The 27,487-nt window shown below is 46.9% G+C and overlaps 1 protein-coding gene across 10 annotated transcripts; it reads left to right on the plus strand.

Annotated features, from left to right (window-relative positions):
* Positions 1-1,141: 1,141 nt before the first annotated feature.
* On the plus strand, positions 1,142-27,008 carry GCNT4 (glucosaminyl (N-acetyl) transferase 4). Of its 10 annotated transcripts, XM_061158158.1 has the most exons (4): positions 1,950-2,122; positions 12,367-12,416; positions 14,420-14,578; positions 25,115-27,008. In XM_061158158.1, the coding sequence occupies exon 4, from the start codon at positions 25,116-25,118 to the stop codon at positions 26,478-26,480; it is 1,365 nt and encodes a 454-aa protein (XP_061014141.1). In that variant the 5' UTR covers positions 1,950-2,122; positions 12,367-12,416; positions 14,420-14,578; position 25,115; the 3' UTR covers positions 26,481-27,008. The 10 variants fall into 10 exon arrangements, with proteins under 10 accessions (XP_061014146.1, XP_061014145.1, XP_061014139.1 ...); XM_061158162.1 differs by lacking the exons at positions 1,950-2,122; positions 12,367-12,416 and adding an exon at positions 1,208-1,270; XM_061158159.1 differs by lacking the exon at positions 12,367-12,416.
* Positions 27,009-27,487: the final 479 nt, after the last annotated feature.

A 27,487-nucleotide genomic window follows, 5' to 3' on the forward strand; every position in this document is an offset into this window, starting at 1 on the left:
CATTTGGGATCTTCAGCTCTCAGGCTCAGCTGTCCCACATCATGTGGGACCTTTAGTTCCTGAGCCAGGGATCTAATGGGTGCCCTCTGCACTGGAAGGCAGATTCTTAACTACTGGACCACCAGGGAAATCCATACAGGTATTTTTTAAGGTCTTATCATAGAAACAGTTTACTTTATGACAAACAGGTTGATCCTGGAGTTGGAAACAGGGGTGCAAGCAAGTGAATGGACAACTACTTTATGATATGATATATCCAAATTTTTTAACTGACCAATTTGGGAGAAACTACCTGCGCATGGATTTCATAGCAGCCCTTGCTTAGATAACTGGGGGTCTATGGTGGGAGCCAGGCTGATGGTGGCTGGTGGACTACTGAGCCCTGGAAGTCACAGTTTCCTCAGCTGTTACAGCATGGACACTGGGACCCACCATGCTGGTCTGAGTTCCCGTTCTGCCATTTACTGGCAAGTTATTTGCCTCCCTCTCCTCTGGCGACCCACTCCAGTACTCTTGCCTGGAAGATCCCATGGACGGAGGAGCCTGGTGGGCTGACATCTATGGGGTCACACAGAGTCGGACACGACTGACTCGATTTAGCAACAGAAGCAGCCTCTGGAAAATCAGAATAGAAAAAATAGCATCTCCCTCATAAAATTGTGAGGGTTGAAAGATTAATCTGCACAAAGTGCTTAGAACAGTGCTCACAGCAGGTAACAGAAGGCTTAGTTGTTCTTATCATCATCATAAGGGAGACCAGAAGTGTGAATAATGTGACCTTTAATGATTCTTCCAGAAACAGGGGGGTCCCACTGGAGAGATGAATGCAAAGTTGGCCATTTGCTTGAAAATAAGTCTACAAGGTATTAAAGTATTTATTAAAATACTTGCTTTTCCAAACACAGGGGATTTTTTCTTTTTTTTTTTTAAGGCAGGGTGGTCTCAAGAGTCTCTACTACTGTGGGCTGATTCCAGAGCCTAGGAGTAAAGGATATGGGGTCCCAAGCAGCTCCCTCTTTTAGGATTCCTGGGTTGCAAGGCCTAACCGGTTTTACCTGGTCCGATCTGGCTCCGCACCAACACATCTGGCATACAGCAGGCGCTCAGTCAACATGGGTTAAGTGAGGACGGAAGGAAGAAACCGGCTGGGACTGACTTCCCAGGTGCATCCCTGGCCTGGAAGGCGGGCCCCCAGGAGCCTCGCTGGCCGCCAAGGACTCGGAGCGCCGCGAGAGACGTCTGGAAGGTCGGGAATTAGAAGGTCTGGAAGGTAGGGCATCCAATTCTCAGAGTCTATTCACAGGAACCCGCCACCAAGGCTGAGGCGTAGATATTGCCCAGTTGGTTAAGTAGGCGTGTTTCCGGCAATTGGGTGAACAGAAATGGGACCGGATACCGCGCCGGCACGGTCTGCCACCCTCACCCCCGCTTGAGGGTAAAGAGGAAGCCTTAGAGTGTCTATTTGAACTGCAGGTACAGACGGAAAAACAACTTTGTAGTAGTCTATTTATGGGACATAAACCTCCACCTTCCCACGCCGCTCCTAGGTGATATTTCTTCAGGCTGCCTGGGACACTGACCTGTGGGTCTTAACCAGTGACAGCGAGGCGATCCCTGCAGGAGCGGACCCTCGCAGAGGAAAAAGCAAGGAGTCGCAGATGTGTTTGCTCTGTCACCGCCCTCTGATCATCTCTGGGCAAGTCACTTAGCTCTCCAGACCTCCGCTTTCTTGCTGTTGAACGCGGGGAGGCAACCGAAGCGGGCTGACGCTCCGAGCGGCGGCGGAGAGCGCAGCGCACCGCGCACCTGGGAAGTCCCGGGCGCGGCGCCGGGGCCCCGGAGTGCGGGGCCGGAGCTCCCTCTGCGGGAGCGCGGCGGCGGCGCTCCTCCTTTCCCTCCACGTCACGGGGGCCGCTCAGCGCGCTCCCAGCCCCCGGCCGGCGGAGAGCGACTCCCCAGCCGGGCGCGCCGCGGAGGTGGCGGCGGAGGACGAGGAGGAGGCGAGAGCCCGGAGCCAGCCGCCGCTGAGGGGCCGGGAGTCTGAAGCGCAGGTCGCGGCCGGGCCGGAGCGACTCGTCCATCCGCCGGGACTCCGCGCCCGGGGATCCCCCGCTCCCTTTTCGTAAGTCCACTCGGCCACGCAGGCCGGCGAGGAGCGCTCGGGGCCAGCGTGCGGGGCTCCTGGCCCAGCCGCGGATGCCCGGGACCCCTTCCTCACGACTTTCACTTCCCCGCCGGGGAGAACTTGGGCGCCGCGTCCCTCGCTCGGCGGGGGAGGGAGAGGTAGGTAGGAAGGGGTCGGCCCGGGGCAGCCGCGGCGCAAGCCTAGCTGAGCCCTGGCCGGGCTGCGCGCCCTCGTTGACTCGGGGGCCCCTGCTGGCGGCCGGACGCTGGAAAGTTCGAGGCCGGCCGGCTGCGGGGCGGCCAGCGCGCGTCTGCCTGAGGCTGTCCTGCAGAGACGCGGCCGTGGCGCCCTCTTCCCGGGCTCCCGGGGCCCGGCAGGGCCGGGCTGGGAGGCCGGGAGCAGCCAGGCGCACCCGCGCTAGGGTGTCGTCCCGGGCTCTCCCGGAGCGGTGAGGACGCGGCTCCCCGACGCGCCCCTTCCGGGGCTGGCGGTCCTGGGTCTCGGTCCTCCGGGCCACTGAGAGCCGCCCAGGTGAGGGGCGAGGGGCGGGTCCGCGAGGGACCTGCGGAGCCGGGGGTCGGACGCGCGCTGTGCCGCGCCATCGCCGGCCTCTCCGCAGCCCTGGACCCGCGGCGCCGAGCCGCGCTGCCCGGGGGCGCCGGAGGCGAGGGGGCGGGCGCGGGAATGGGCTGCTGGCGTGGCTTCTCCTTTAGGACCAGGTGGGAGTGCGCGTCCCTCAGGAGGTCGCGGATCAGAAGCTGCGGAGCGGTCCTCCCCGCCGCGCCTCCCGCTGGGACGAGCTTCTGCGCTTTTTACGGTCAAGTTTCCCTACCGCAGAGCTGGCCCGGATCGTCCCCTTGTGAGGTGGCGGCACCTCCTCCATCGAGCTGGGAGCCTCCGAGGATCCGAGAGTCAGTTTTCCATCTTCACGTAGGAACAGTGCGAGCTGATGGATACTGAATGTGTATTTCAGGACCGAACTGTCCTGCCTCGATGAGGCTTTCCTGTGGTTGTAGTGGGCACCGTGTTTTCCTCTCGCTGGATGAGGGAGAGATGACCTTCGCCCTTAGGCACTTGTCGTTCCCTCTTCTCGTCCTTCAAACTGAAGAGAGGCAAACCAGAAGATTAAGGGAGTTGGGAATGATATTCAATGATATTAAATTAAATGTTCATGTGGTTTGGTAGATAGAAGTCACCTCTTCTGGTTTTACAGAAGCATGCCCTTATTAAACCACCTATCAGTCTAAGACAGTCTAGAACCTAGCTGTCAGTTTTGACAGCTTTTGTTGATGGCCTCTTGAGGAAGTAAAAGTCAGGAGGTTACTGCAGAGAGCGGTTCCTCTGTTGCACTTTCTAAGAATCAATTCTCTGTGAGAAATGATCGATTAAGCTGCTATTGAATCGTATCATGCTTGTATTTGCAGAGAAACAGTATCCACAGAATCAGGCTGTGTGGCAGTGAGTGAAAGGAGGATTTCCTTTGGGGGTGGGAAGTGGGGGCAGCTGTAAATTTGTCTCCTTTGAGAGGCACATTTACTAAAGGCCACAAGGTCTGCAGAGAGGGAGGTAAGAGTGAATGGCATATTTTGGGCAGTAAGTCAGGGTTGGTGCTTGGCATCACGCTAAGTACCCTCAGGATAGGTGGGCAGTCAGTAGTTATCAAACTGACTTTGAATGAGCTCCGTTGGGCAGGCGGGGGCAGGTGGGGCTATGGTGATGTCCAGTTCCTGGTCCCCTGAGAATGACTGAGGGCAGACGCCACAGAAGCCAACACTGTTCCCCATCTACTGAAACAATGTTTTGAAGCCCACATGACCGTGAAATTTGAAGTTTTACTTTGTAGATCTGGAAATGTAATGAGGAGGAGGAACATAGATGGAAACCATGAACAGAGCGGCACTGTAGCTCAGCGTGGCCCTGGGATGTGACTGCTGAGAGACCGGGTTCTGACCCTTCCGCTCCCTAGCGTATGGCCTTGCACACGTTTCCTTACCTCTCTGCCCTGGTTTCCTGGTCTCTGATGTGGCCCCACATCGGAGGGGGGTGTGTGTTGTGGTCCCTGCTCAGGGGTTGCGGGGAGGTTTGCCTGTGTGCACGAGGTAGGCACGTGTGCACTGCGTGTGCACAACACTTGTGTGTACATCATCTTTGTACAGTGTGTGCCTGTGTGCCTTGTACCTGGTGCATAATGAATGCTCGGTGAGCCTTAGAGCCGGTGGTTTTATGATGATGAGCTCATTCCCATCACTTCCAGATGTAGAATCGGAGACTCAGAATTTTGAGATCCTGTCCAAGGCCAGAGAGCCCAACAGCGGTGGAAGTTAAGGCCAGGATCCCATTTGCCTGACTCACAGGCAGGGTCACCTCCCCCTTAGCGTGTCAACGAGTGTCATGTGCTGGATGCTGCGTGAAATTCATAAAAGGATCTGGTCACTGCTTGTCAGAATGCAAGAAGCAGAGCAGATAATATCAATGTCAAGGCTTACAGACTTTTCCCAAGCAATTTAGAGATATATGTTTTGTATTAATTTACATTGCTTTGCAAGTCATTTTATATGCATTTCCACATGCTGGTTATTTTCTAAGTGGGATCTACAGGCTGAGGCTTCACGTATATAAGATCAAATTAAGTTAACCAGGAGTTGAATGCAGCTGCTTCAAAACCTAATGGGCCCCCAGGCATGGCGTGCTCAGTGTAGATTTTAAGGGAAAGGATTGGGTCAATATTTACTATTTTAGAAGATGTGGGAAACCAGATACCATTTGGTAAAAGCAGGTCACATCTTAATATGTAATGAAGCTTGATTTGCTGAACACAATAGAAAATTCAGGAAAAGTAGAAGGCCAGAGGGAAATTGCCTATTATATAAAAATGCCAGAAATGGAAGGAGAAGTCTGCTTTGTGAAGCTGAACTAATAAGAAATACTAAAGGTCAGAAAGCAAAGGTGGAATTTCTGCTAACCAATGAGGTTTATAAAAGGAGCATATTCTTAAATACAAATGTGTGGCGTTTCAAAACCAGTAAATTCTCCCTAATTTGGACTTAGCGGAAAACAGGCCATTGTGTCTTAGTAAAATCTTAGAAATATATATATTGTGAAAACAATGATATAGTTCCTTAGAGCACTGGTTTTCAAAGTGTGATCCCTGGACAAACTGCACCAGCATCACCTGGGAACTTGTTAGAAATGCAGATTCTGCAGCCATCAGACTGGCTGAATCAGAACCTCTGCAAATGGGGCCTAGTAAACCTATGATTTAATATTTGGAGCCAGCTTTCATGCCTCTTTGTTTTTTCCCTTCTTTGGTCTTGGCCTTCCGTTTCCCTCCTGTGGTCACTAACTCACTGTGCTGCTTGCTTTTCCATCAGACAGTGTCCTGGTAGAGGGTGGTACCCAGACACAGACCCATCCGTGCCTCTGTCCCACAGTCTACACTAATGGAAGATGCTAAGATCCCTTTAGGCTCTCACGTTTCTACAGCTTGTGGTTTTCACGTTGTCCAGGATTATACTGGTTTGGTTTCTGCTTTGGTTTTTCTGCCTTTTAAAATCTTTTGGCAGTCTTGTACCAAACAAACTGGGACTCCTGAATATAGTCAGCCAAAACCCTGAACCATTCTCTCCAGATGCTCCTGTGAAATCCCATTTCTCCATCTGGTACGATGCAGTTAATTTCTTGGACCTGACTGTTAGCCTTTGTATTTATCTCTGTTCAGTGTCATCTTGCTAGGTCCAAGTCTGCCCAGATCTGTTTGGGTCCTCCTTCTGTCCTTTTTTCACGTAAACCTTTGAGCCCTCTGCTGATCTCTCTGCTGGTGTCCTGGCCCGAGGAAATAATAACAACATGAGCATCTTGGTTAGAGGCCTTTGTCACAGTTAATGAGGCTTAAAAACTTGGCATCTTCACAGACCCTGGGGGGCCTAAAATCGGAAGAATGCTTGTCATCAGCCTCATTGGTGTTTGCATTTAAATTACTGCTGTTCAGGAAGTGCCCCTCACGTGGTTTCTCCGTGTGAGGCGTGTTTCCCAGCTCCTTCTTGAGTGCCCCCCATGGTTCAGTCTTCCTAGCTTCCTAGCAGGAGCAGTTGTCTCTGACAATTGCTTTTCCCTCCCTATTATGTTTATACCATCAGCGTCTTGCAGGGTCTTGGTTTTTTGCCTGGGTGACCCACGGTAAGTTTCAGCTTGTTAAATGGTCAGATTAAGGTGAATTCAGAAATTTCCAACTAATGGGAAGCAAAAAACATATGCCTTGTCATTTCTCTCTGCTTCAGGGTCCTACCCATCCAGGCTCTAGAATTCAGATATTTTGTGGTCAATTCTGTATTTTGCTGGGAGATTAGGGTTATTTAATGTTTTTTTTTTTTTAATGTGAAATTTTGCTCATATATGATCCTTAAAGGAGTACAGTTAGATAATATAATCACACACACATAAAAAAAGTTTTAAAAGTCAGAAAGCAGAACAATTTTATGGCGAGAATGCTTGTTGCTAGAGCATGAAAAAATGCCTGGACTCCTGCACTCTCACGCCATTCATGATCCTGGTCCAGTCCTGGGCTTCCCCGGTGGCTCGGCTGGTAAAGAATCCACCTGCAGTGCAGGAGACCCGGGTTCCATCCCTGGTTGGGAAGATCCCCTGGAGAAGGAAATGGCTACCCACTCCAGTGTTCTTAGCTGGAGAATCACAAGGACAGAGGAGCTTGGCTGGCTAGAGTCCATGGGTTCGCAAGAACTGGACACGACTAAGCAACTAGCACTTTATGCAGTCCTACTCAAGCTCTCTCCCTCCTCCTCACGCTGCTTTGGAAGACCAGCTTTAAACCAAATTGCAAAAAATCCCAATAAAATCCAAGCCTACTTTCCTCCTCTAGGATGCTATCAAACCTTTTCTGATGTGACATTCTAGCTTAGCATGGCAAGAAAAAAAAAGTGCTGGGTGACGAGGGAACTACTTGTAATCTCTAGGGAATCTCCGCGATATCCTGTACTTCTGCCTCTTTGATTGCTTTCCCTTCTCCCTGCCTGCCTTGTTGTTCTTCCAGTGTAGTTCAGGGGGAAACAGATGAGGTGGTCACTTGGAAGGAAGGCTTCCTGGCTGTGCTCAGACTCAGCTGGTCTGCTCTTGGATAAAGGTTCTGCAGAACCTTGGAAACCCTGTTTTTCAGTCCTGTTTCTGTAGACCTTGGTGTTTCTCCTGGTCATCTACCAGATCCTACCGAGACCATGGCAGAACTCGTTTGGATGGCAGCAGAGGGCAAGCCCAGGATCAGCATGACCAGGGCGTAGCACAGCCCCTGTGTTCCTTTTCCCTTCCTTCTTCTCTTATCCCTGCAGCATGGCTGGAATATTTGCACTGTGGCGTCCTTTCCCCACGCCCCCACATTCCTTCTGCGGGGCAACAAGGAGGGCTGTCTGCCAGCCATCGTCTTCCCAGGTTCTCCCTCCTTCAGCCCTTCCAGCCACAGCCTGCCCTACGCTCAGGCAGAAGCAGAGAGATGTCGAAGCTGATGGGTTGGGAGAGAGAAGCGGAGTGACACGCAAGGTAGGCACAAAGTCAGTCGCAAACGTTGGATCATGGAAAAACACTGCTGGAGGGATGTGGGGATTGTAGAACTGGAAGAAGGGATGTGGAACCAGAGGGGAGATGCTAAGGAAAAGCGAAAATGTGAAAGGCACTCAGTCATGTCTGACTCTGCGACCCTGGACCGTATGTAGCACACCGGGTTCCTCTGTCCATGGAATTCTCCAGGCAAGAATACTAGAGTGGGTAGCCATTCATTTCTCTTGGGGATCTTCCCAACCCAGGGCTCAAACCTGGGTCTGCCACATTGCAGGCAGATTCTTTACTGTCTGAGCTACCAGAGAAGCCCTAACATAAGATGAACACCACAGCAAAAGAATCCCTAAAGAAAAGAAACTTTTCCAAATGCTAGCTAGTGCCTTACCTTTTCTGGGAGTTTATCTCTAAACAACAAAATTTAAATGTAACAAAATCACTGGGATTCCTCAAATTGTATTGTCAAGTCTTTCAGAACCTCACTAGTTCTTTCTCTGTGTATTTATTCTGCCAGACAGCTTAGTTTCTAGTTGCATCTCTCCAGAATCTAACACCATGCCTGCCTGGGACGTAGTAGACACACAGTAAATGTTTGCTGGATGGATGGGCAGCCAGTGAAGGGGGATAGAAATAGGGTATATAAAAATAAAGACATGTGTAAAATATGAACACAAGTGAAAGCAAAGACATGAGCTAGTGTTTGTTCACTCATGTCCATAGCAGCAGCATTCATAGTAGCCAAAAGGTAGAAGCAATGCAAGTGTCCGTAAACAGACACTTTCCACAAATGGAAAAACAAAATGTGGTTTTGTACATCTGAGGAAATACTATACAGCCTTAAAAGGAAGGAAATTTTCACATGCTCTATAATGTGAGTGAACCTTGAAGACTTGGTGTTAAGTGAGAGAAACCAGCTATGAAGTGACATATTGCATGATTCCTCTAAAACAAGGTTCTTAGAGTAGTCTAACTCATAGGAAGATGAGCTAGAGTGGCGGTCGCCAGGGGCCATGGAGAGGGGAGTGTTTAGTGTTTGATGGACACAGAGTTTCGCTTCGGGAAGATGATAAGTTCTGCAGATGAGTACTGGTGATGGTTGTACAACAGTGTGAATGCGCTTAATGCCACTGAACCACAGCAAACGAAGCAACTGACAAAGAAATAATCTCAAATATATACAAGCAGCTCATGTAGCTCAATACCAGAAAAATAAATGACCCAGTCAAAAAATAGGCCAAAGAACCAAATAGACATTTCTCCAAAGAAGACATACAGATGACTAACAAACACATGAGAAGATGCTCAACATCACTCATTATCAGAGAAATGCAAATCAAAACCACAATGAGGTACCATCTCATGCTGGTCAGAATGGCTGCCATCAAAAAGTCTACAAGCAATAAATGCTGGAGAGGGTGTGGAGAAAAGGAACCCTCTTACACTGTTGGTGGGAATGCAAACTAGTACAGCTGCTATGGAGAACAGTGTGGAGATTCCTTAAAAAACTGGAAATAGAACTCCCATACGACCCAGCAATCCCACTGCTAGGCACACACACCAAGGAAACCAGATCTGAAAGAGACACGTGTACCCCAATGTTCATCGCAGCACTGTTTACAATAGCTAGGACATGGAAGCAACCTAGATGTCCATCAGCAGACGAATGGATAAGAAAGCTGTGGTACATATACACTATGGAATATTACTCAGCCATTAAAAAGAATTCATTTGAATCAGTTCTAATGAGGTGGATGAAACTGGAGCCTATTATACAGAGTGAAGTAAGTCAGAAAGAAAAACACCAATACAGTATACTAATGTATATGTATGGAATTTAGAAAGATGGCAACGGCGACCCTATATGCAAGATAGCAAAAGAGATACAGATGTAAAGAACAGATTTTTTGGATCCTGTGGGAGAAGGTGAGGGTGGGATGATTTGGGAGAATAGCATTGAAACATGTATATGACCACATGTGAAACAGATGACCAGTCCAAGTTCAATGAATGAAACAGGGCACTCAAAGCCGGTCCACTGGGACGATCCAGAGGATGGGATGGGGAGGGAGGTGGGAGGGGGTTCAGGATGGGGACACAGGTTCACCCACGGCTGACTCATGTCAGTGTATGGCAAAACCACTACAGTATTGTAAAGTAATTAGCCTCCAATTAAAATTAATTAGTTTTTAAAAAAGAAAAGAAACATGTGGATAGAGAACAGACTTATGGACACGGGGAGAGGGGAGGAGAGGGTGAGATGTATGGAGAGAGTAACATGGAAACTTACATCACCATGTGTAAAATAGATAGCCAACAGGGATTTGCTGTATGTCTCAGGAAACCCAAACAGGGGCTCTGCACCAACCTAGAGGGGTGGGATGGGAGGGAGATGGAAGAGAGGGGATATATGTATACCTGTGGCTAATTCACGGAGAAGGCAATGGCACCCCACTCCAGTACTCTTGCCTGGAAAATCCCATGGACGGAGGAGCCTGGTAGGCTGCAGTCCATGGGGTTGCTAAGAGTCGGACACGACTGAACGACTTCACTTTCATTTTTCACTTTCATGCATTGGAGAAGGAAGTGGCAACCCACTCCAGTGTTCTTGCCTGGAGAATCCCAGGGATGGGGGAGCCTGGTGGGCTGACGTCGATGGGGTCACACAGAGTCGGACACGACTGAAGTGACTTAGCAGCAGCATGGCTAATTCATGTTGATGTTTGACAGAAAACAGCAAAATTCTGTAAAACAATTATCCTTCAACTGAAATTTTTTTAAAAGAGAAAAAAATGGTTAAAATTTTAACCGTGACTCCATCCATGTCCATCTACCTCTCCAGCCAGCCAGCCACCCATTTTTCCATCCATCTATCCAGCCACTCACCCACCCATGACCTCGCCAGCATTTATGGGACAGCTTTTCTAGGATAGGCTAAGGAACAAAACTTTTTAACATTACTGATTTTTTTTTAATGGTTTTCTCAAATGGCACCTATTGGCTTTTCCTGCCAGTTCATGAGCTGAGTTAGTCATCACCGTGTTCATGGGAGTGAGTACCCCTGACCATCTTTCACAGATGAGGAGGCAGAGTTCTAAAGAGATTAGTGAGTGACCTCTTGTCAGTGCAGTTAGGACTTCAATTCAGAAACCTTGGCTTTAAATTCCAAACGTTAATGCTATACACAAATAAAGTAGGAGGGTGAGATGGAGGCAGCTGAGGGTCTGGCAGGGAGGAGAGGAAGGGGAGCATGCAAGAGGAGGAGGGAAGAACCACTGCACACACTTCACCCTCCATGGTGCTGATCCTCTGTTTCTTGACATACAACAAGCTTGTTGCAAAACATGCTCCCAAGAAGGCAGCCAACCTGCAAGGTGACCTTCAGAGATCCCAGAGGAGGTGTGCTGTAAGCCGAAGAGAGCTCACCGGAGGCCTGGGAGCAGACTGCTCCGTGCATGCCAGCATCAGGGTTAAATTGGTAACTCTGAGAGTTTGCTCTTCTTCAGAGGTTTATCTAAAGCCACCGTTTGCCTCTAAATCCAAACAGATGAGAGTTTCAGCCTCATGTGAGACACATTTGTGCTTGCCTATATACAGGATTATACTGTTGTTCAAGTGGACACTTTAACGTGGTTTCAATTTAAGCTTTATTCGTGTGTGTGTGAAGCATTACCATTTTCATATGTTCCTTCAGAGTTGCATCTTTGCAAATTTGCTTACACATATACAGCCTTATTTTTCTAACATAATAAAGCTGTAGAGTGGGTGGTTGCTGCTGGTTGCATGGTCTGAGGATTGGGGGCTGAGGTTGCTAGTATTCTCTTGGTCTGTTCACGGTCCTAAGGTGGTTGCTACAACACTAGCCATCATGTGAGAATTCCAAGCAGAAAAGTGGATGAACAAGGAGAGAAAGCCACACTGGCATACCATCTGCCTTGAATCAGGTTCATCTGAAGAGCCTTCCCAGATACCCCACACTGTATTTCATTGACTACTCCTCTACAACGGAGGCTGGGGGAAAAGTCTTTTAGAGGGGTATGGTTCTGCTGTCACCAACACAGAGATTCTCTTAGTAAAGGAGGGTGGATGATGGGAGGCAATTGCCATCTTTACCAGAGCCATACCTGTTAATACAATCCTTCCCTACCAGATCTGTTTCTGCTTTTCATCCCACTGAACTCTCTCTACTCTGGCCACACTGTTTCAGTGATTGTAACATTATAATCCACTTGGAGATCTGAAGAGTCTGATTTCTACTTTTGCGTTCTATTGAATTGGCATATAAATTTGCTGAGATACTTAGTTTTTAACTAAATAATCTTTAAAATTTTTATTAGCCAAAAAGAAAACCTCCATGTTGAGACCTGTTATCTTAAAACCATTACTAAAGAATATAACCAAAAAGAAACAGACTATGGTTACCAGGAGAGAGAGGGAAGGGGGAAGGGCCAGATATGGGTAGAGGATTAAGAGGTACAAGCTACTACGTATAAAATAAATAAGCTACATGGGTATATTGTACAACACAGGGAATAGAGCCAATATTTTATAATAAGTACAAATAGACTATAACCTTTGAAAATTGTGAATCACTGTTTTGTACACGTGAAACTTAACATTATAAATCAACTATACCTCAGTAAAAATAATAATAAAAACTGTTGCTACAATGCCTCCTTTAGGAGATGCCAGCTGGAGAATTTCCTGAAGTCATTTCTAGATTTGACTTTGGGTAAGACATTTTGGGCTTCCCTTGTAGCTCTGTTGGTAAAGAATCCACCTACAATGCAGGAGACCCGGATTCGATTCCTGGGTTGGGAAAATCCCCTGGAGAAGGAAATGGCAACCCACTCCAGTATTCTTGCCTGGAAAATCTCATGGACTGTAGCCTGCCAGGCTCCTCGTTCATGGAATTGTAAGAGTCGGACACGACTAAGCAACTAAACCACCACCACCAAGACATTTTACACAAAACCTCTGCTTTTGAAATTACTGTTTTGGCAGAATTTTCCTAAGCCCTGCCAATTTTATTTGCTCCATCCCTTTAAGTTCCTGGATCTTAACTTTATAGTGTCTCTGTGCACACAAGTTCTCGGGACAATACGGATCTTGGCTCGATCATGACAGCTGGACAGTGTTGCCAGCCTAGAATTTTTTAGTGAAAGTGCAGAAGCATATTGAAATCTCCGGCTCGGCTCCCCACCACACTGGTGGAGCATAGAAGACAAACAAAGGAGCCTTTCTGATGATTTAAAACTGTGTGTGTCTAATCCATTCAAGAAGAGCATGGCCTGGCCTTAAGCCATTTCTGCTGTCCGTAACCTTGATTCACATCTGCAGGCCCCTGTGCTGTCTCTGTGATGTACTTATGAGCCCTGGAGAGTCTACTTTAAATGCACATGTGGAAATCAGAGTACTGTACCTTTTCAGTTGCTGCATAACCTTTGAGTAATTAATTTTGGCCAGTGTGAAACAGAGAGTTAGCCATATAGTACCAAATAAGTGCTTCCAGAAATTTCTGGAGTGGGATGGACCCCAGGTACATGCTGGACAGAGAAAGTTCTTTTTTCTTTCTAGCACACTAAACATGCATTTGTTTGTTCATTTGTTCATTTAAAGGAGTTAAATGTTTTCCAATTAAGGTTTTCCTCTTTATAGAAAAAGAAGCCAAAATAAAGCCACATCTTTAAGTTAGAACACAAAGCATAAACTATGTATTGGTTTGTATTGGGCCAGCTAAGTATGAAATGCAGAGATGAGAAGAACTAGAGAAAGGAATGTAACTTTGCTGTTTATAAATTTTGGAGATAGCTTAAGTACATCAGCAAACATCTTTTTTGTAACCTTTTATATCTACAAAGAAGGAAATATTTGATTTAAGCTGTTGCCATCAGAGCTAAAATATGACAGCATAGGAATTTTTGAACCAACCCTCAACGGGGTCCCCAGCCCCAATCTTATTTTTTTCTTTCTTTCTTCCTATGGAAAAACCCAGTGTTTTGCAACATAATGAGGGGCACAAATTGTTACAAAATAAGAACTTTTCACCCAGTAGGATCATTACTGGTCCTTTCAACTTCCTACTGCTGCTGCTGCTAAATCACATCAATCGTGTCCGACTCCATGTGACCCCATAGATGGCAGCCCACCAGGCTACCCTGTCCCTGGGATTCTCCAGGCAAGAACACTGGAGTGGGTTGCCATTTCCTTCTCCAGTGCAGGAAAGTGAAAAGTGAAAGTGAAGTCGCTCAGTCGTGTCCCACTCTTAGTGACCCCATGGGCTGCACCAAAGACTTCTTAAGTCATAAAGCTTTGCCCAGCAGGATACACAGTCAACTTTTGAGGTTTGCCCTGTGGACCAGATGAAACGAAGCCCAGAATCTTTGGCTGTCTCCCAGTTGGTGTGACTATAAACAGCTGGCTGAGTTCGGCACTTTTTTGCTCCATTGCTGCAAGCCCAGATTTCTGATGACCTTGAGGGTCGGACGTGAGGTAAATACATCCTGAGGCAGGTTGCTCCTTTCCCATGTGAACTTAAATGACCCTATAAATCTCTCCCAAGCTTGAGAGGAGCCAGCCAGGTTGCTATTTGGAAGAATTACAGTGTAAAGAGCTATTTGCTAGACTGAGATTCCCGTCCAGCATTTTTGTTCAGGCCTCTGTTCTCACATCTTTGGGTTAAGTAAACCTTTGTTTAAGAAAAGTTGTGACCATAGTCTTTGTACTTGTCAACAGAAGCCTGCTGCCTGTAGAGGAAAACTGTCAGTTGTGACATGTTCCCCAGGGACCATGACCACATCCCCTTTGGATGAAGGGCATCTCGTTGCCCCAGTGAGACAGTTTCAGCTGAATGGACGATCGGAGCAGCTGAGCCGGGGGAGGCCCTGTTCAAGGGTATGTTCTGTGTACGCACATTGCTGCAGCTTTCTCAGGGCTCTTTGTTACGTGGCTTCTGAAGATGGCTTTGCTTGCCAGGCATCCTAGAGGGAGTCACTGCAGTTTTGTACTATCTAGAGAATCGCCCTAAAGATAGTGAACTCGGGGAAAGTTTATAGCTTTTGCAATGCATAGAGTTACAGAAACACTTCAGCTGGTTGTAACCACACAGAAGTAGTTCTGTTGGCTCTCCTTGGGTATCTTTGAAAGGAATTCTTTGGCTCTTGATCTTTCAAAAGATATAGAGCAGACGTGGGGAAAAACTTCTAAATTTAAAAATTTTAAATTTAACCAGAGCAAATTCTTCTGCCTTTCAAAATCCAAGATAGGTGTATGTCTTCAAGAACAATATGCATCAGGCATGAACAAAAAAATAATGTTTTCAGGAAGTGAAAAGCAAATAATAATGTCAGAATGAAGAGAATAATGAATGTACTATTTTAGAAATATAATGAATATACTATTTGATAAAACTGGGAAAGAGTCAATATGTTGGTTTCCCAAGAAATCATCCATCTTGTAAAGGTCCTAGTACCTGACTTCTGCATACCACAGTTCTCTTCCCATAGTTATTTCACATGCATGGTGGTATAAGACATTCATAACAGCATTGTTGGGGTGCAAAACCATTATCCTGCTCAACACTTGGGAAATAAAAACTTACCCAAGATTAGATGAAGGCTTTCCCAGGTTGTGCTGCCTGTCAATGCAGGAGACGCAAGAGATGCAGGTTTGATCCCTGGGTCAGGAAGAGTCTTTGGAGAAGGAAATGGCAACCCACTCCAGTATGCCTGCCTGGAAAATTCCATGGACAGAAGAGCCTGGTGGGCTACCATCCATGGGGTTGCAAAGAGTCAGACACGACTGAGCTTGCATGTGTGTGCAGATAAGATTAAATGACTTCAGCAGGGTCACTTGAGGCATCTTGGTGGCAGAGCCCAGGTGGGACGTGGCTCTTCTGACCTTGTCCTGCTGAGCAGCACTCTGGGCCAGGTAGGCGTGTACTCGGGGCAGCCGGTAGCGTAATTAGGCTTGTCCCAGAGACAGACGTAAGTAAGTAAAGTTAACTGCTGCTGTGATGAGGGTGGGATTCCCTGGTGGCTCAGAGGGCCAAGAGTCTGCCTCCAACGCGGGATGAGTGTTGAGAGGCAAACAGGAGTATGACATTCAGGAAAGAGATTCGAGAAGGGTGATTAGAGAGGACCAGAGGGAAGAATATTTCTCTTACAACTTGAGGGATATGGAAGGGCCAGGCAAGCCAAGATTCAGGAAAAATGATCCCAACGTGAGAATAGCAAGTGCAGAGGTCCTGAGGTGGTGTTCTAGGAACTTGTAGAGAGGCCGGAATTGCTTAGAGCTTAACGAGTGATTAAAAAAAAGACTGAATAAAATGAAGTTGGTTGGAGAGGAAGGCAGGGGCAGGAACTGGCTGGCCTTCTGGCCATGGAGAGGACTTTGATTTTACTTCTACGTGCAATGAAACCCAAATGAAGGTGGCGTAGGTGTGGGGAGTGGGGCCAGGCTGGGCGTGTGCTCTGACTGATGGTTTTAAAAGATACTTTTGACTACAGTATAGAGAGTGGGTTAGAGGGAAACGAGGCGGGCGAGTAAGGAGGTTACTTCACATACAGGCGAAAGGTGGTGCTGGCCTGGACTAGGGTGGCTCCTGCAGAGTGGAAAGGGATGGGTGGATTCCCCGGCCTTTTAGTTGTAGAACCAACAGGGTTCTTCTACTGCCAGGAGGCTGAATGGCAGGCTTGCTTTACAGATACTAGTGTAGGCTCTGAAATCAGCCACAGGTGAAAATCCTGGCCCTTCTACATCCTAGCTCTTCATCTTCTACAACTCAGTTCCCTAATCTGAAAACTGGAGACGATAGTACCTCCCCCACAGGTTTATTGGCTGGAATTCCTAAGATACTGTAAATGGTACTGACGCTCAGCATGGACCATTAGACAGATGGGCCTGTGTGCACTGACGCGGGCAGAACGGCCTCAGCTAAGGGGCTGGTGGAGCCAGATGGACCTGGGGCCTTCTGAGGGACCTGGGTGGGGGCAGCAGACGGCCCCTCTGCCCAGTCCCTTGGAGAGAAGTAGCTGGAAATACCAAGGCACATGTAGTGGGGGAAGGTGAGGAGTGAGCCAGCATCTAATGACAACTAGGCCTCTGCTTCCTCACTTAGACAAGGAGGAGTTTGGACTCAGATCGCTGCCGAAGTCCTTGGCAGCTTTAGATTTTGCTTCTAAGCTTCTTCAGGAATTATGGGATAATTAATTCAGCTTTGATGGGAAAGGCCCCGAAAAGTCAATTCTATTGTTTCAGTGTTTCTCCCTGTAGAAAAGTATGCTGACCTCAGTTAGAAATCCTTTATTTTCTAACAGTTCACAGACCAAGTTTACAATAGGACTCATTCACACTATATTTTGAAATAAACAGCTACAACAGTGCCTGTAGAGTGAGGTTTCTCATTAAAAAGTAAGCCAAGGGTGGGGGCGAGGGGATAAATCGGGATCGACATGTACACACTAGTATATAGAAAATAGATAACTATTAAGGACCTACAGTGTAGCCCAGGGAACTCCAGTCAGCACCCTGCAATGACCTATATGTAGAATCTAAAAAAGAGGGGACATATCTACATATATAATGGATTCACTTTGCTGTAGAGCAGAAGCTAATACAACACTGAAAATCAACTATCCTCCATTAAGAATTAATTTTTAAAAACAACAACAACAAAAAGTGTGTTTTTACAGCAACAGAACAAGCCAAACAGGCCTGTTTCCCAAAAGCAGTCTGGATGGGTACACTGTCCACAGAGCACCATGGCCAGGTGGTGGATTACTGGTCAGCTTCGTTTTCTTCCTTGGACTATTCTGACTTTCTGATTTAAAAAAATAAGGGGAAAAGGAAGTTTCCTTTTACAGTGACTGGAGAACCTTTTCTTCCTCCTTTGGAGACCACAGCCTCCTGTTACCCGAGGCCCGTCTGTCCTCCGTCTATATCTTGCTGCCTTACCAGCGCCGTCCCCCGGTTCTTTTCCTCTTTGGCCTGCGCGGGTCTTCGCTGCCGTGCGGGGTGTCTCTCGTTGCAGCGAGCAGGGGCTGCTCTCCAGTTGGAGTGCGTGGGCCGCTCACTGCGGCAGCGTCTCTTGCAGGGCACGCGCTCTGGGGCACGCGCGCCCCAGGAGCTGCAGCAGGAGGGCTCAGTACTCAGGGCTCCCGGGCTCTGGAGCACAGGCTCAGCTGCTCCTCGGCATGTGGGATCCTCCTAGATCAGGGATCAAACCCGTCTCCTGGCGTGGCGGGTGAATTCTTTACCACTGAGCCCCCAGGGAAGCCCCAGCCACACTGTGCTTACCGTTTGCCTGCTCAGTCTGGTGATTACTTGCCTTTTGCAATTGTCCTTCTGACTGCAAGGAGATCCAACCAGTCCATCCTAAAGGAAATCAGTCCTGAGTATTCATTGGAAGGACTGATGCTGAAGCTGAAACTCCAATGCTTTAGCCACCTGATGCGAAGAACTGACTCATTGGAAAAGACCCTGATGCTGGGAAAGATGGAAGGCAGGAGGAGAAGGGGACGACAGAGGATGAGATGGCTGGATGGCATCACTGACTGGATGGACATGAGTTTGAGTAAGCTCCGGGAGTTGGTGACGGACAGGGAAGCCTGGTGTGCTGCAGTCCATGGGGTCGCAAAGAGTCAGACATGACTGAGTGACTGCCCTGAACTGACTGCAATCATCCTTCTAGAACAATGAAGATGTAAGGTCATCAGAGCAAAAAACTGGCCTTCCTGCTCCTTTGCTGACTTCGGGTGCTCTGGGGGCGCTGAAGAAATGCGTCTAGGCTGTGCTGTCCCTCCACTAGTGGTCTTACTCCAAAACTCTCCTTGGGTTTGATGATGAGCATGTCATCAAGGGGAGAATGAGTGGCTTTGTTGAAATCAGAGCTCTGCAGTAGAAGCACAGTATTTTTTTTTTTAGTGAGCTCATCTTTATATTAGTGTTTTTAAGCAATTCCTCTCTGTAAGAAAGAAAACTGTGAAATTCCTACATCAATAAACTCTTCAAATCTTATTTTTTACACTGACATATAGTGATTGAAACTTTAAAAATTTATAGGAGGGCTTCCCAAGTGGCACTAGAGGTAAAGTATCCACGTGCCAGTGCAGGAGATGCAGGAGATAAAGGTTTGGTCCCTGGGTCAGGAAGGTGCCCTGGAGTAGGAAATGGCAACTTGCTCTGGTATGCTTGCCTGGAAGATTCCACGGTCAGAGGAGCCTTGTGGGCTATAGTCCATGTGGTCACAGAGGCAGCCATGACTGAATGACTGAGCACACACATGCACAGAGGATATATCCACTATGTAGAGAGAAATTGCACCCAGAAAATGTTCTAAAATAATTAGTGATCCTCAGAGAACCCAATTTTTAACACTGGTCACTACAAGAACAGGTGAATCAGTGAACAGTCAGTGACAGTACTCAAGAGTAACTGATGGCAGCATTTCTCAGGGTGAGCCCACTTTCTTCTCCTTTCTTAGATTCTGTTGACTGAACCATGGACTAATCTCTTCATCGGCATGTAGACTGACTCCAGCCCCTGGCTGCAGGAACAGAACTTGCTCATCAGCCAGCATTTCTCCAGGCTAATTCTCTGTTTAAACAAGCCCTTAAACTGGGTGGAAGGTTTCCGGACCTCAAACGTGGTTTGATGTTCGCTTCTGTTCCAACTTTAAGACAGATAAGACATAGTAATGAGAAATTTTAACTGAGGACTAAAACTGTTGTGAAAAATATTTTTTATTTATATTACAAAAAACAGCATTGCCTACAGGGTTTGTCCCTGCAGCAAAACTGTCTTGTGTTCAAGTTCCAGCTGAAGCACTTTCTAGCTCTTTATGTCGTTGTTCAGTCACTAAGTTGTGTCTAACTCTTTGCGACCCCGTGGACTGCAGCACGCCAGGCCTCCCTGTCCATCACCAACTGCCTAAGTTTACCCAAACTCATGTACATTGAGTCGATGATGCCATCCAACCATCTCATCCCCTGTTGTCCCCTTCTCCCACCTTCACTCTTTCCCAGCATCAGGGTCTTTTCCAGTGAGTCAATTCTTCACATCAGGTGGCCAAAGGATTGGAGCTTCAGCTTCAGCATCAGTCCTTCCAATGAATATTCAGGACTGATTTCCTTTAGGATGGACTGGTTTGATCTCCTTGCCAGTCCAAGGGACTCTCAAGAGTCTTCTCCAACACCACAGTTCAAAAGCATCACTTCTTCAGTACTAGCTCTTCATAACCTTGGGAAATTTCTTAATCTCCATGTGCCTCATTTTCCTGTCGTGTTAGAGGGATAGAGGTAGCATCTCCCTGGTTGATCCGTGGAGGAAACTGTTGCTAAATGTGGAGTACCTAGAACCATGTGACAACTCTTTCCTGAGTGGTTCTACACTAATAATCATGGTATTGTTAAATTAGTAAAGACCATTACGTGAAAGCATTCAGGCATTGATTCTAAAGTATTGAATTTATGTCAACACTTTGGGGTAAAATGGGAGACAGATTGAAAAATAGCCCAGTAAGCCGTAGGTCTGGGCAGGATCTTCAAAGAAGTCATTGATTAGTGGTAGTGACAGGAGGAGGAAGGAGGTTGGGGGGCTGAGGAGGAGGTGATGAGGCTGAGGGGGGAGCCCGGATCTGGACTGGGCCAAAGCTCCGTGCATTCGATCCCTTTAGGGAGTTACTGTCATTTACATTCTTTTCTGATGGGGCAGAGGGGTGGAGGGTAAGGGGCTCGCCCCGGGGCCCACACGGGGCCCCCCACAGGCTGAAGCCTGGCTGTATAGCCAGGACCACGTGTGCCCGCCGCTCCTCCCGCTCAGCCTGGAGCAGGAACCTAACTCTCAGCCGTTCTGTTCTCCCTCTGCCTTTCCACCTCCTCGTGTGGTCAGAAAAGTGAAGGCCATTTCCTTCACATTGTCTGCCTATAATTACCTAGTGGATTCTTTTCTTTAAAATAAAAAAACAATCAGGACATCCTGTGTGATACACTGGGGAAAAATCCAAGATTGGATCTTTCCGGGAAGCTGGGCGCTGGGAAAGAGAAGACCTGGGACGTGTTCCGGGGGCCTCTGCAGGGACTCCTTTCACCCGGGCTCCTGAATCCTCACAGCCCAGGGAGCAGGGAGCCGTTGCAGTCCCCAGTTTGAGACTCGAGAGGGTCTCAGGAGGGTCGCTCATTCAGTCTTAAAGCTACTGCCACTCCAGGATTCCAGCCTGGGTCCGGGTGCCCCGAGCCCTCCCATCTGCTTTCTCTCCGCGACCCCCCCCCCCCCCCGCCCCCATCCCTGCACTCCTGGGAAGGTGTGTGGTGTGCAGGGGAGGGCAGGCGGGGAGGGAGGTGGGGCGCAGAGGCCAGCTCGCCTGCAACATGGATGGCGGGCCCCTCATTCTCAGTGCCTAGGCTAGACCCCATTCACCGTTTTCCTTCCCGGGTTATTTCCCGTTCCCCTTCCTGCCCCTGTGAGGAGGCAGGTGCTGCAGTGACAGCCCTGGGTTAAACTGCCGGTGAAGGAGAGGTCATTGAAGAGCTGCTCAGGGCTGTGGCCACCTAACCCTGAAGGCAGTTACAACCACTTAGCTGGGATGTGCTTTGGTGGGCCTGCTGTTTCCTTTCAGACTGTGAACGATGCCTGGGAGGGCAGGGGGAAAGAAGCTGGTTTGGGAGGAATGCTTTATTCGTCGTCCCTGTTGGGGTTTTATTGAATTATCCGGACAGAACTTGCATGATGCAGCGGTCAGCCTTTGTTGCCATTTCCTTCTGCGTCACCACGAGGCGTTTGCACCCGTGTGGTGGTAACTCCCCAGCATGTCAGCTTCCTCACCTGCCTGGCTGGGTAGGAAGGAATTATTTGTAATATGATTATAAGACTACTTCAAGGCAGAGACACAGCAGCCTGCTCTCCGCCCATGAGCCATCCAGTGGGAAAAAGCAGATGGGTGCTTGTCGAGGGGGCATGGCTGTGCTGGTTCCTAGGACAGTCTGAGCTGAGCAGGAGGCTGGGGCTGCCCAGAGGGAGGGTCGCAGGGCGCCGGAGCAGGAGAGGTGGCGGGCACACAGAGAGAAGCCCTACGGGAGCATCCTGGATCCTCGGTCTGAGCTTCGTCAACCAGGGAGGAGAGTTAATTCTAAAGGAAGACAAGGAGGGAATCGGGGCGGCCCAGAAGCTTGCTTTCTGACTCCTCATATGCCAGGCATTTTTAAGAAGGAGAGCTTACCCTCCAGGGCTGCCTTTAACATCAGGGGAAGCAATCAGCCTTCCAGTTCTGTCGTGTCCTGAGTCCATGTGAAGCCCCTTCACCTGCTCACTACGGCCAAAAATGCCTTTGAAAGCACTCCCTTTCCCAGGTTAGAAGGAACAAGGGGTGGAGGTACAAGTCCTTTGATCAGAAAGAGCTTTTATCAAACGGCTCTGGGGAGAGTCAGCAGGTTATCCCCCTGGGCGCTGAAGCCTTTGCTTTTACGTAAGTGTGAGGATGATGGTCAGCAAAGATATTGTCTGGGCCTGGTATCTGGGAAGGAGAAGAAAGGATGAATTTGAGGGGTATTTGTGAGATGACCATATGGGTATACCGGAAATGGAAGAGTCAAGTGGCTCTTACGTTTCAAGCTTGAGTCACTGAATGGATAAATTGAGACGGAAAACACAGGAGAGGAAGATGTCACATTCACTTATGGACTTATTGAGATGGAGTGCCCATGGGCTGTCTAAGTGGAGTGCCCATGGGCTGTCTAAGTGGAGATGTCTATCAAGCAGTTGGATGGTCATGTCAGAAGCTTGGGCAAGAGGTGGAGGCTGAAGATAAAGACGCTGGCAATGTATACATGGAAGGTGAAATCCTGAAAGCAAGGGAAAGTGTTCGGGAGAAGAGCAGTAAGTTGAGAATAGGACCCGAGGAAAACCCAGAGGAGTCTGAGATGTGGCAGGAGAACAGTCTCTGAAGGGCACTTCACCGTTGATAAATAAAGTGTCATTCTTCAAAGGGAGTAATTCAAGTGAAGGTGAATCAGAGTATGTCATTCCCACAAGAGCTTTTTCAATTAATCTATTTAAAAGAAATCTACGAAAATAAATCGGGTTCAAATGTCTTGCTGATTCTTTCTAAGGAAGTTGGGTTCAATGATTATGTCCTTGTTTATGGTTTATTGAGATGTATAAGGAAATTCTATATGGGCTCCTCAGACCTCCCCAGTCTCAGTATTTGAGCCTACTGGAAGCACTGCTAGGAGCTTGGCCAGCCTTGCTGTCTGCAAGCCTCAGGGTAATACTTTGTGGATTTGCCTATTTCCTGCTGCTCCCCAAATAAGTACATGTAATGCCCGTCCACTGGGTAGCCCATTTTTATCTGATAAAGTAATATAATCATTTTTTAAAGATGTTCATCTATTTGGGTGCAGTAATATAATCATTTTTAACATTCAAATAGTCCAAAAGGCTATCTGGTGAAAAATAAATCCCCTCTTCCCCAGACCCCAGATTCTTAGTCCTTATGAAAATATTGGGCTTCAGCTGCCTGTTTTTGTCAATAAAGTTTTATTGGCACACAGCCATTCACACACAGTCATGTCCAGTCTATCTGGCTGCTTTCCCACTTTAGTGGCAGCGTTGAGCAGCTGTGACAGAGAAAGAAAAAGCTTACTGACGTGTCCTCTTTGTGTGTAGGCTGCTGGGTGTACATAGTCTTTTTTTGGACACACATGTGAGCTCATTCTACACTGTTTTCTGCATGGTCCTATTTCTATTTCACAGTCTGTGGTGTGAGGCATGTGCACGTTCGTCTCAGGTTGGGTGTAATTAATCACTGCCCTGTAGGACGTCTTAGCGGTTTTCAGTTTTTAGCCTGAACTGCAGGGAACCTTCACACACACATGAACTGTTCTGGATAAGTACATAAAACTGACAGATTCAGCCAAACTGGCCCCTGACCACCTACTCTCAATGAGTCAGATTCTTTTCATTTTAAGGGCTAAATTGCTAATCCCTGTGAGGAAATGGGAGCTAACAAAATAAGGGAAATGTGCAAGTTTACCAAATTTGTGTAATCTGAATAAAATTTTGCAATGTCTAATATTTACTATAGCCTCTTTTGAGGTCTGCCCACTGCTCTTATTTCTGAAGGTGAGTGTCTTAGTCTACACAGGCAGCTATAATAAAATACCACAGACTGGGTGGCTTATAAACAACAGACATGTACTTCTCACAGTTCTAGAGGCTGGGATGTCCAGGATCAAGACTCCAGCAGATTGCATGCCTGATGAGAGCTTGCTCATAGACAACAATCTTCCCACGGTTTTCCTCACATGATGGAAGGGGCAAGGAAGTTAGCTGCCTGGGGTCTCTTTTATAAGAGCACCTATCCTATGTGTTTGGACTTCACCCTCAAGACCTAAAAACTTCCCCCAAAGCCCCACCTCTTGATACAATCAATTTAATTTGGCGATTAGGTTTCAACTTAAAATTTTGGGGAGGATGCAGACATTCAGTTTATAGCAGTGGAGTTCACTGGGCTTTCCCCATTTGACTTCAGATCTAGATCTCATCAGAATCTGAAGGTAAAATCAAGATGGATATTCCTTTTAGCCTCAGATGGGTCATTTACATTTTCAGTGACCTCTTTGTTGTTATTCACTCGCTCAGTCATGTCCAACTCTTTGTGACCCCGTGAATTGCATGCAGTACTCCAGACTTCCCTGTCCTTCACCATCTCCCAGAGCTTGCTCAAACTAATGTCCATCGAGTCGGTGATGCCATGCAACCATCTCCTCCCTCCTCTGTTGTCCCCTTCTCCTCCCCCCTTCAGTCTTTCCCAGCATCAGGGTCTTTTTCCAATGAGTCAGCTCTTTGCATCAGGTGGCCAAAGTTTTGGAGCTTCAGCTTCATCATCAGTCCTTCCAATGAATATTCAGGTCTGATTTCCTTTAGAATGGACTGGTTGGATCTCCTTGCTTTGATCTCCTTGAGAATCCAAGGGATTCTCAAGAGTCTTCTCCAGCACCATAGCTCAAAAGCATCAATTCTTTGGTGCTCAAATTCTTTATGGTCAAACTCTCACATCTGTATATGACTACTAAAAAATCCAGTTTTCTAGACCTCTGTCCAAACCACAGCAATCCTTCTGCAAATATGCTCAGCAGAAAATCAATTAAGATACTTAGTACCTATATTTAAGGAGTTAACATTATTTTTCATTCTAATATTTGGTAATCAATATCTCTCAAAATTAGATATCTAACAGAGAATAGGACAAAATACAACTGTTGTACATATTTCCATTTCCTTATTTCTGGATTCTTTAAAGGGCAAGAACACTTATTTAAATCACCTCTGGGCCCAGCATTTAGCCTAGTGTGGTAGGCAGCTAGTGGATGTTGGTTGAACTGAACTAATTTTCTCTTCCTATTTCAACTGAATTGTTCCTTTGTTCTCTTACAGAATGAAGACATTCAAATGTTGTTTTAAATTTCACCTACAACAGAAAGTTTTCATCCTGTTTCTAACCCTATGGCTGTTCTCCTTGTTGAAGCTCCTAAATGTTAAACGGTTCCTCTTCCCTGAACGGGGCATTTACTTGGTTGAGTACTCTGTAAGTACCTCGCCTTTTGTAAGGAACAGATACACCCATGTCAAGAATGAAATTGGATATGAGATTAACTGTTCGGGTGTCTATGAACAGGAGCCTTTGGAAATTGGCAAGAGTCTGGAAATAAGAAGAAGAACTATCATTGACTTGGATGATGATGATGTTGTGGCAATTACCAGTGATTGTGAGATTTATCAGGCCCTACGAAGCTACGATGAAAAGCTTGTTTCAGAGGAGGAGAAAAACTTCCCAATAGCCTATTCTTTGGTGGTTCACAAAGATGCAATTATGGTTGAAAGGCTAATCCTTGCTATATACAACCAGCACAATATTTATTGCATCCATTATGACCAAAAATCATCGGATACCTTCAAAGTTGCCATGAACAATTTAGCTAAGTGCTTCTCCAATATTTTCATTGCTTCCAAATTAGAGACTGTGCAGTACGCACACATTTCCAGACTCCAGGCTGATTTAAATTGCTTGTCAGACCTTCTCAAGTCTTCAGTTCAGTGGAAATACGTTATCAACCTGTGTGGGCAGGATTTTCCTTTGAAGTCAAACTTCGAATTAGTGTCAGAGTTGAAGAAACTCAATGGATCAAACATGTTAGAGACAGTGAAACCCCCTAGCACTAAGGTGGAAAGATTCACTTATCACCATGAGCTCAGACAGGCACCTTATGAATATGTGAAACTACCGATGAGGACAAACATTTCCAAGGAAGCCCCACCTCATAACATCGAGATATTTGTTGGCAGTGCTTATTTTGTGTTAAGTCGAGCATTCATTAAGTATATTTTCAACAACTCCTTTGTTGAAGACTTTTTTGCCTGGTCTAAAGATACATACTCACCTGATGAGCACTTTTGGGCTACCTTAATTCGGGTACCAGGAATCCCCGGGGAGATTTCTAGGACAGCCCAGGATGTGTCTGACCTACAGAGTAAGACCCGCCTGGTCAAATGGAATTATCTAGAAGGTCTTTTCTATCCCAGTTGTACTGGCTCTCACCTCCGAAGTGTGTGTATCTATGGAACAGCAGAACTAAGGTGGCTTATGAAATATGGACATTGGTTTGCTAATAAATTTGATTCTAAGGTGGACCCTGTCTTGATTAAATGCTTGGCAGAAAAGCTTGAAGAACAGCAAAGAAAGTGGATCACACTGTCTTCAGAAAAGTTATTTAAAGCCAAACCTTCCATAAGCACCTCATGATAAAATTGTAATGGAAATAAGGTTAAGATGGAATTGCATGCTATACCGTGGCCAGTACCATTTGAAAGGTGTCTACAATTCCATGAACAAGGGAAAGTGACCTGGCGTTTGGTGACAATTAGTCTGCAATTGGTTGGGAGTTTTTATGTTTGTTTTCACTTGTAATCTCACTAAGCTAAGTGGGAGATTTTAAACAGTCAGTAATCTGATATGTGCTGAGTTTCTGCTGTATACCAGGCACTTTTTAAAAAACATAGAGGGATTAAATCCAAGTGTCACGAGTCACAGTTACCCCATCACACAGCGATCTTCGCATCTTAGGTTCTCCACGTAATAATCAGGTTCCAGCTCCTTAGACACCCCTCAACCGTTAGAATGTTAGAAAGACTGTACTACCTCAGAAGAACTCAAAGAATTGTTCCGTTTCCTACTTGCCAAAGTGTAACTTACCTTGTGGTACCTTGTTCATTGAGTGCAGGGCCCGAGACTTTGATGGCCGGACATTTCTAGTGTGTGTGTCGGGAAGGTGGTGGGGGTTCCTGGGGAGGGGCGGGTGCTGCTGAGGGGGAATGAAGGGATCTGTATGACTTTTCCATCACATTTCGCAATGGTGTCGTGAATGGCCTCCTATTTTAATTCAGCTGTTTCTTTAAAACATTTACTGATTAAAATTTAAAACTGATTAACAGTTCAGTGTCCCTCTCCAGAACCTTGAACCTAACTCTTTCAGTACGTAGATTATCAGTATGTGTAAGTTGTTTTCTTTTTTTTTTAACAGTGCAATAGGTATAATTTTGTTTTGTGAAACTGTCAAGCTAAGAATCACTGAATTTTTTTCAAAAGGTTGTATGAAATAAGACAGCTTTCTAAATTAACTATTAGTCATTTAAAACGTGTTCTTCTCCAACAACAATCAAGTAGAGTTCAAACGTAAAATTATCAAAGCTCTAAGTTTATTGCAGTGTTCTCAGCTTTGATCCAAGAGAGAAAAAGCTAATTTTCCTAAG

The sequence above is a fragment of the Dama dama genome, chromosome 12, assembly GCF_033118175.1.
Source record: "Dama dama isolate Ldn47 chromosome 12, ASM3311817v1, whole genome shotgun sequence".
In the NCBI taxonomy this organism is placed as follows: Eukaryota; Metazoa; Chordata; class Mammalia; order Artiodactyla; family Cervidae; genus Dama; species Dama dama.

Coding starts and splice junctions, on each gene's coding strand:
- GCNT4 (XM_061158156.1), top strand. CDS start 1,659: ATGTGTTTGCTCTGTCACCGCCCTCTGATCATCTCTGG. Junction 1,697..25,114: donor CGCCCTCTGATCATCTCTGG/GCAAGTCACTTA, acceptor GTTCTCTTACAG/AATGAAGACATTCAAATGTT.